Consider the following 10,032-nt stretch of genomic DNA (forward strand, 5'->3'; position numbering starts at 1 on the left):
ATGTACAAATGTGCTTGACTCAATGGATGGATGTATGGATTGTGATAAGAGTTGTATGAGCCCCCAATAAGATAATTTTTTAAAAAGAAATCATTTATAAATTAGATGGAATGATAAATGTGATGAGCTAAATTCTTTTTTTCCAGGATTTTCCATTTGCAACAAAATTACATGGTTATACTCAGAAATTCCACTACTAGGTATATGCCCTGAAGAAATGAAAATGTCCATCAATACCCAGAAAAACTTTTACATAAACAGTCATAAGCCAAATAAATAGAAACAACCCAAATGCCCATTAACTAATGTGGCATATATCCATACAATGAAAAATTACTTGTTCATAAACAGGAATGATGAAACACTGATATATGCTACAACTGGATGAACCTTAAAAACAAGTGAAAGATGACAATAGCTATGTATTCTTTGATGGTTATTATCTGAATCACCCAGATAGAAAAATCTTTGGAGGCAAAAAGTAGGTTAGTAGTTGCCAAGGGCTAGAAGATGTGGGACGAGGGAGAAATGAGGAACAACAATTAATGGGCATGGACTTTTTTTCTGAAAAATATTATGGAACTAGAAAATGGTCATAGTTACACAACTTTGTAAACACGTATAGTAGTTATAAATTACTGAGTTATAAATTTGAAAAGAATGAACTTGGTGGCATGTGAATTATATCTCAATAAAGCTATTCTTTAAAAAGCATAGTTTTTATGACCTATTTATATCAAATATCTAAAAGAAATTTTCAGCTAAAAGGTGATAGTATCTAGTATACTTAATATATATTAATAACCACAAAAATTATTTTTAATGAAAAAATTTGTTTCAAAACATAATACTCATTAAAGTTGTAATGAGAAACAACTTTAAACAGAAAACAAAAACAAAATGAGCATAAATATATTTAAACAATAAAAAACCTAAGAAATGCAATCTATATATATGAAAAAGTAAAATTATTTATATGCATAACAAGTAGTAGCAACATTTTCTCTATAAGCAGCAGTTGGTATTCATTTTTCCCATATTTTGGTTTAAGACTACACTGGTAGTGTATACCTTCTAGAAAAATTGCATAAGGTACATATAGCATATTATGAATCAGTTAGAGAAGATTGTGTGATTGGAAATTTAATTCGAAATAACAATATTTTCTCTGAAAACTCATTCATTGTTAAACAAATTACTTAAAACTACAAGACAGTAAAATGAACCTAATTTATTCAGTCCTAGATATATAGTCAACTTGCATGAAATTAAATATGGTATTTTAAAAAGAGCTTGCTTATTTCTAAAATATCAGTAATTCAGGCAATGGGATTTCCATAGGAGATACATTTCCATTAATTTCCTTTTATGAAGAAAAGGTCTACATTATGAATGTCACAACTATGTTATTAAGAAATACTACAGCATACTTTAAAAATAAAAATGGTTAAACATATGCATCAAGATATTCTTTAATGGGTACCAGCCCTTTAGCAGCATTTTAAAAGGTGATTTAAATCTAGTTAAATTTTTAATCTTCTCGTAAAATATGTATCATATGTATAGGTTAAGGATTATAAGTTCCATAATAAATGGGAATATATCATACTGATAAACATCTAAGAAATAAAGTACTTGGATAGCCCAGTACTTTATTAAAATATATGTGGAAGTATAGATGCTGGTTCCACAAAAACAAGTTAACTTGTACATGTAAGCAAAATGCTAAAAATTTCTAATTTGGGAACAGTGAAATAATATATAGTGAGTGGTTTTCCTCTTAATTTTTATCTGTAAAAATCCCTTTTGCCTATTTATGAGACCCAGCTCTCTATTCATGCAATTTAATGAGCCCTCAAAAGAATGTCCACATCTTTATACAGAATTCACATGAACATCAGTAAACTGCCAGTCCTTTTATATTTTCAGTGCCTTGACGAAATATGGATAACAAAGTTCTTCGGTCTATGAAGCAGGAAGATGTTTCCTAAGTATTTCTTTGGATGATGAGGTTATGGTATCGGGGAAAGACACTTCAAATTCTATTAAAAGATCACCACGTTGGTCAGGATTTTTTGGAAATGGTAGCCCATATCCAATAATTCTTCTTCTCATTCCAGGTTTCACAATATCATTTAATGACATAGGTATGGTTCTTCCATCCATGGTTGGTACATCAATTGAGCAGCCACACAATGCCTAAAACGGATCGAATAACATAAAATTAATAAATTTCAAAACTTAGAAATCTCAATAACTCCTCATATATTAATGTAGTATTCTTTTAAATTATTTTTCACCTTTAAATATATTTAATACCTTTTATGTTATATAGCTCCAAAAATAACAATTTTGGAAAATATCTTAGAGATTGACTAAAATGATGAGATTACCAATGTCGATCTCCTAAACCACACCTGTGAAAACATAATAGACTTTGCCCTACATCAGGCAGCATAGTGTATAATGATCTTAGCATTGGATTTGATAATTAAATTACTATAATAGGTAATTAAACTTAGAAAATAGAACCCTGTCCATAAACAAGGTGTAATTATAGTACGACCTTGAAAGGCCATGAGAACTATTAAAAATTATAATAATCACAGCATAACCTTGGCAGTGCAGCAGGTTAAACACTGGGCTGCTATGTGCAAGATTGGCAGTCACATCCACCTCACAGGAGAGAGAAGAAAGTGACTGCTCCCCTAAGATTTACAATCTTGGAGACTTTATGGACTCCTGTAGGCAGAATTGATTGAATAACCGTCAGTGTGGGTTGACTTGGTATTATCTAAATAAATTCTCTAAAATCAGCTGCATGACTTTTTTATCTCAAAATTCCAAGGCCCTATAAACTTACCTCTCGTAAACTGATTTTGGCATTATAAATTATATTTGAACCATCCCTTTTAAATTTTGGATGATCTTTATCTTTAATGATAAAAACAATGTCTGCTGGAATACTATTTGGTGTTTCATCTCCTTCTCTTGGAAAAGTAATTTTGGTGCCTTCTTTCCATCCTTTTTTAATCTCAATGGTAAGAATTTTGTCCTCAGATCTGTAACTCCTTCCATCAGGATTTAACCTTTTACGAGAAATCTTCATCCGTTTTGTGCAACCACTATATATTTCTTCAAGCGACACTCGAAGTTCATGAATAATGGGAGGGTCTTGTTTAAGGCGAGATGGTCCCACAGAATTCCTGTCCCTTGGATATCCATTCATGCTGAATCCAAAGGCACTAAAAGGGTCCCCATCTACTTCCATATCTTCAGGATCTCGACCACCAGCCATTCGCCTTCCAAAGAAAATGTCAAAGGGGTTGGAACCTCCAAAAAATGCTGCAAATGTGGCATGAGGATCACCATGAAAGGTGTACCGGAAGGTACCACCTTGTCCATCAGTACCTCCTGCTCCTCCTTTCAGTCCTAAGTGAGAGAGAGAAGCACAATTAGGAAACACCTTACAGCCTTTGAAAGTTATACTTTTGAAAGACGTTACTGATAATAAACACATTGGCAACTTTAGTTGCAATTTATTAGCCAGAAAAGACACTGTAACTAAATAAAGAAAAGCCATTTCACTTCTGAGGACTATATCCTTTGCTGAACTTTAGCTTTCAAATTCTTCCTCCTAGTTTTTAGCTTTAGTGACCATTTATTTGGGATAATTGTCCCAAAGGTGACTAAGAAAAATAAAAGAAAATCTGGAATCTACCTCATACACTACTGAGAAATATAAATGTGAGCATTTAAAAGATGACAATTAAAAAATCTTCAGTAACCACTACAAGCTGCAGAAACTACGTATTTAACAGTAGTTATAATCATTAGGTACAATTAATGTATAAAACACCAAATTCATATTTAAAAGATTTATTGGTTAACCCAAATAGCATTTACTATTTTACTGTTTAAGAATTACAACAGGAGACTTTTGTGGCAGAAAGGGAAAATAATTCTAATAATGAGGATACCTTTTGAAAAAAATTTTTTAATGATTCTCTATCTTAGATACCAAGATTGTGTATCTAAGCTTACCATATCATAACATTAATTTTAGCAGTATATGAAAAGAACACTGATATCAAGATTTATACACTATCTTGACATGCAAGGCCTTTGGATTAGTTATTACATCTGGATAACCACTTGGAAAGATATATAGTGACCCCCTGACATTATCAGAAGGTCAAATGTTCTAATTTGCTCTAATGTTCTACTAAATAACACACAGCTCACAGAAATCACATATTTGAAATTTCCATTTATCACAGAAATATTTTAACTAAAATCCACATCAACAAAGTGATCTTTTGGGTCAATGATGATAAGAATTTGTATTATTACAGTATCACCAAAGTTTCTGAGTGAGTCTTACAGATATTCCTGGTCAAGGAAAAAAACTAAACATTATAAATCTAAAAATTATACAATCATGAAAAATCTAAGGGGTTCCACTAGGAGATTCCTGTGTCACCCCAAAAGCCCCAAGTGAGTAATTTGTGGCAGGACATGTGTTTTATTCATTGTTGCATTGCTCACACCTACAGTGCAGAAACACGAGAGTAACTATGTTTCCTGCATAAAGGGAATGAAACTACCCTTAATATTCTAAGTCAGATTTTAACCTTGATTATCAAGATATCAAAGAAGAGGAAAGCAAAGCATCACATATGTGTATATCTATGTGTAGATGTATATATATTTTTTCACAAATACCCCTATGAAAGAGTAATTAAAAGTTTCACTGAAAATACTCAGTATGCTTTCAAAAAGACTGAGTTTTGCACGTCTTATTTCTTTCCCTTTTTTTTGCCCTTCCCCATCTTATTCTATGTTTGGTTTCTCCAATTAAATGGTGTACATGTGTGTGCACATAGAGGGCTCCCTAAAGTTCATGCAAGAATTCTACTCTCTTTTTTTGTCATTTTATTGGGGGCTTTTACAGATTTTATAGCAATCCATACATCCATTGTGTCAAACACATTTGTACAGATGTTGGCATCATCCTTTTCAACACATGTCCTTTCTCCTTGAACCTTGGTATCAGCTCATTTTTTCCTCCCTCCCCCACACCCTCCCACCCTCATTGAACCCTTAGTAATTTATAAATTATTATTATTTTCATATCTTACACCTTCCACTATTTCCGGTCACCCAAGTTTCTGTTGTCATCACTCTGAGGGGGGTGTTAAACATCAATCATTGCAATTGGTTGCCCCTTTCTCCCCCTACCCTCATGGTATTGCTACCCCCATTATTGTTCCTGAAGGGTTTATCTGTCCTGGAATCCATATGTTGAGAGCTCTTATCTGTACCAGTGTACATGCTCTGGCCTAGCTGGATTTGTAAGGAAGAAATGGGGTTATGATAGTAGAGAGGGGTGGGTGGAAGCATTAGAGAACTAGAGAATGTTTCATCGATGCTATACTGCACCATGACTGGATAGTCTTTTCCTTGTGACCCTTTTGTGAGAGATGTCCAATTGTCTACAGATGGGTTTTGGGTCTCCGCATCGATATGATTGTTTGTTTGGGGTCTTCTGATGCCTAATACCTGATTTGAATTGCAATATCTTTTAATTCTATTTTTCCATGAACTTTTTCTAGCCCACCTATGTGGGTATATGCACACACACATGCACATACACACAATTTGTTCTAATGAAGTTGTGGCTGCTAGTGAAAGTTCACCTTCAGCCATTAATAGAAATCCAGAAAGATCAAAAGAGACTAATCATCTGAAAATAATCAAATATGTATTGAATGATATATCCAAATATACTTAAAAATTTTTCATGTAGAAACAGAACTACTTTGAGAATGATGAGGGTAACGAATGTACAAATGTGCTTTATACAATTGATGTATGTATGGATTGTGATAAAAGTTGTATGAGCTCCCAATAAAATGATTTAAAAAAGAAAGAAACAGAACTACAAGAAATCTTAACCTGCAACTTCTTTTATAAACTTAGTGATATAAATATAATGACAACTCCAAATGTTAAAAAGCTAATGATAAAACCCCAAACCAACCAAACACAGCCATTGAGTCGATGCTGACTTATGGTGACCCTACAGGATAGGGTAGTTTTTGGAGCCTAAATAACTCTTTATGTCAGTCGAAAGCCTCATCTCTTTCCCTCGGAGTGGCTGCAGATAGCAGCCCCAAACATAACTATTATGTCACCAGGGGTCGTATACTAATGATAGATTTTTAAAAATATTTGATCCAAGGTCATGGCATTTAACTAAGCCAATTCTTAAGTTATTTCAATAACTTTATCTTTTGATCCAGAAATTTATAAGGTAAAATAATTTAAGTGTTAAAAAGTAAATGAGTTTGCCCCACTCTAACATTCTACAAGACATAATCTAAAGATTTTTAATTCATAATGGACTCATGGAAAGAAAGATTATATAAGTTATTATATCAGGTATCTGACTTTTCCCTAAAACTTCTTCCTTATTCTCCTTAAAATAATGATCCTTGATTACATTAGCCCTAAGATTCATATATTTTTAAATGTGATTTATTTAATAAAGTTTTAAAAAGCCTCCCTTCTTTGCATCTTTGAGGGTTTTCTTAGACCATAAGCAGTCAACTAGTAACTCAAATAAAGGACAAGGTTATTATAGTAGGGCTGAGAAGTCTATCAAAATTTATGCTATTCTAATATAACATAAATCTTACTTGCCTAAAACATGAATTATAAATAGGCACGTCATTCACTAACCGCACAATCAAGCCAATTACCTACATTTTGATTGATCATAGAAAATATTAATATTCAACTGGATTCCCTCAATAACATTTCCTAGGCTCCCACATATTTTCTAGACACCATTACCATTCTGTACGATCAAGGGATACACTTTTTTTTAAATCAATTAATTAATTAATTAATTTTTTAACATTTTATTAGGGGTTCATACAACTGTTATCCCAATCCATACACACATCAATTGTGTAAAGCGCATTTGTACATCGTTTCTCAAAACATTTTCTTTCCACTTAAACCCCCAACATTAGGTCCTCATTTTTCCCCTCCCACCCCACTCCCCCCTCCCTCATGAGCCCTTGATAGTTTATAAATGGGTATTTTGTCATATCTTGCCCTTTCTGACGTCTCCCTTCACCCACTTTTCAGTTGTCTGTCCCCCAGGGAGGAGGTCACACACAGTTCCATGTAATCGGTTCCCTCTTTCCTACCAAGGGATACACTTTAGAATCAACATTAACCTATGCTTTCACAAGATTGGGGAGTCCTGGTGGCATAGTGGGTTATGTATTGAACTGTTAAACACAGGATCAGCTGTTCAAAACCACTGGCTTCTCTGAAAGAAAGAAGAGGCTTTCTGCTCCTGTAAAGATTGACAGCCTTGGAAAACTGAAGAGAGAAGTTCTACTTTGTCGGTAGACTCTACACAAGTCAGAAAGGACTCCATAGCAGTGAATTTGGTTTAGTAGGACTGCAGTTATTTGAAAACCAAAACAACTAACCAATCTGCAACCCATACTATTGTTATAGATATACAATTAATTCCCCTAGTTAGATGACTATAAATTTATCAGAAAGAAAAACACTAGGGAAAAAAACAGAATTTGAAAGAGCAAAATGATAAAATTTTAATAACTTTTATTTAACGAAACCTAGTACAAAAAAATTCTAAAAGAGAGTTACTAAAGTAATCAGATCCTTTAAAGAGATTTAATTGGCAAGAACCCAATTTACTTACTAATTTTTAGAAGCATAGTAAATAGTTGAGTAAATAGAGGGAAAAGAATAAAAGAAGCTAGTATAAAGATTAATATAAAAATTAAACTATAAAATCTTGATCATACAAATACTACATTTCAGTATTTGAAATCACTGAATAACAATAAGGAAAATAAGAAAGGCCTACAAAAGAGAAAGTTTGAAAACTCGAATAAATACCCAACTATGAGAAAATATTATTGGAAATATCTTAGCACATCCTTCTGTTGGCATTCAATGAACCATTCAAAAATAAATCTAAGACTTTTTAGAAAATACTAATTCAAAATTTGATTTTAAATTTCTATAGTGTTGTGATTTTTGTTTTCAAATGATGCAAGTGTGGATAAAATGTTTTCATACTTTTATATAAATATTTTTTAAAGTTTAATTTTTTTACAGAACATAAAATTTACTCATTGTAAACAAACAATTCAATGGCTTTGTAAATTTATAGAGTTATGCAATCATTACCACAACGCAGTTTTAGAACCTTCTCCTCACTGCAAATTATTCCCGTGTCTATTTGTAATTTAATCTCTACTCCCACCACCAGCCTTAAGCAACCACTAACCTTCTTCTGTCTATAAATTTGTTCTTTTTAAACATATCAGATAAATGGAATCATATAAAACAAATTCTTTTACACCTATCTTCTGTCACTTAGCATAAATTTTGAGTTCCATATAACTTGTAGCAAGTTTCACTAAAACAGTGCCTTTAATTGCTAAACCATATGCCAGTGTGTATATTTACTATATTTTGCTTACTCATTCACCATCAATAGATAGGATTTTTGGATTGTTTCCATTTGGTGGCTGTAACAAATATTGCTGCTACAAACATTCATATACATATCTTCTTTGTACGGACATACTGTATATATTCATTTCTCTTGTGCAGATTCCTAGGATTAGAATCGCTGAACCATACAGGAAGGTTAAAGCATCTCAAAGTTTAGTCATTTTTTTCACCAAAATTTTAAATTGTGAATATTAGAGAAATTCACAATATATATAAACTGGACTACTTGTTCTCTTAGTTTCCAAATAACTAAAGTAAGCATATTCAATTTATATTCTCCTCAGTTCATGATTCCCTCCTTCCACTGTACACTGTCCCAGGATCCAGGGCTTAATATAGAGTAGAATAATTGAAAGGAAAAAAGAAAGTAAAGTAGGTAAATCAATTGTGGCTTCAGTCTTAAAATTCAATATTTTATTCCTACTGAGGAAATACATACAACGGTATGTACTGAACAAGACCTACAGGTAAAAACAGAACAATGACAGACAAAAAAAAAATTTTTCCCCCTATATTTTACAGTAACCTAAAGAAAAAATGTTAAAGAATTAATAACATGTTATGAACAAAGATCAAATAAATCTAACATTTTCTCCGAAAAATAACTTTAATCCAATCAGGAAGAGAGAATGGAGCACATCCTGGCCCATCAAGCCTTGACAACGATATTCCATCTCAGAGCAGCCAATCCACAGAGAAGACCATATGGTTGGCCCCACTATGAGACATGACATCCCTCACTGGCCCATAGCCCTACGGGGAACAATACTGGAGACACAATATAGGAATTGTGCCTGACTTGATTCTACCACACCAAGGCAAAACACTAAGGGCATGTGCAACAGAACAGCAAGGGGAACAGAGCAAAGAAGTCCCCAAGGAATATCAAAAATAGACTTTGGGGCCAGGTTTTGTCACCCCACCAGACTCGACCAGAAAGCACTCCTAAAGGCCAACAGTCATTGAACTAACTACAAGCTTTTCTTTTTTGTTGTTTTTGTTTTGTTATTGGCTTTTTGTTGTAGTTCTTGTTGTTTTCTTTTGTTGCTTGGTTTTGCTCTGTCTTGTTTTTGTGCATGTTATTAAGTCCGCAGGTCTGTCTAAATAAAATGGGCTGGATGAACAATCTGGAGGAGAAAAAACAGGACCTACAGTTCCAGGGGGACATGGGAGAGGGGGAGGTGGGGGAAAAGGAAGTGGTGTTAACAAACCCAGGGACAAGGGAACAAGAGTGATCCAAATCGGTGGTGAGGAGGGTGTAGGAGGCCTGGTAGGGCGTGATCAAGGGTAATGTAACTGAGAGGAATTACTGTATCCCAAATGAAGGCTGAGCATGATAGAGGGACAAGAGGAAAGTCAAAGGAAATAGAGGAAAGAGCTAGGAGGCAAAGGGCATTTATAAAGGTCTAAGCAAAGGCATGTACATATGTAAATATATTTATATATGAGGATGGGGAAATA

General features: G+C 33.5%; 1 protein-coding gene across 3 annotated transcripts in view; it reads right to left on the reverse strand.

Annotated features, from left to right (window-relative positions):
- Nucleotides 1-1,213: 1,213 nt before the first annotated feature.
- The window catches only part of DNAJB4 (DnaJ heat shock protein family (Hsp40) member B4), an 81,137-nt gene continuing 72,318 nt past the window's right edge, over nucleotides 1,214-10,032 (reverse strand). For all 3 annotated transcript variants that reach the window (XM_045292094.1, XM_045292093.1, XM_004699305.2), the window contains 2 exons: nucleotides 2,864-3,432; nucleotides 1,214-2,199 (listed from right to left, as the gene is read on the reverse strand). In XM_045292094.1, the coding sequence (XP_045148029.1) occupies nucleotides 1,966-2,199; nucleotides 2,864-3,298 (669 nt within the window). In that variant the 5' untranslated portion in view covers nucleotides 3,299-3,432 and the 3' untranslated portion in view covers nucleotides 1,214-1,965. The remainder of the gene's footprint in view (nucleotides 2,200-2,863; nucleotides 3,433-10,032) is intronic.

The sequence above is a fragment of the Echinops telfairi genome, unplaced genomic scaffold (assembly GCF_000313985.2).
Source record: "Echinops telfairi isolate 266 unplaced genomic scaffold, ASM31398v2 ScPeMD7_443;HRSCAF=831, whole genome shotgun sequence".
NCBI classification, from domain to species: domain Eukaryota; kingdom Metazoa; phylum Chordata; class Mammalia; order Afrosoricida; family Tenrecidae; genus Echinops; species Echinops telfairi.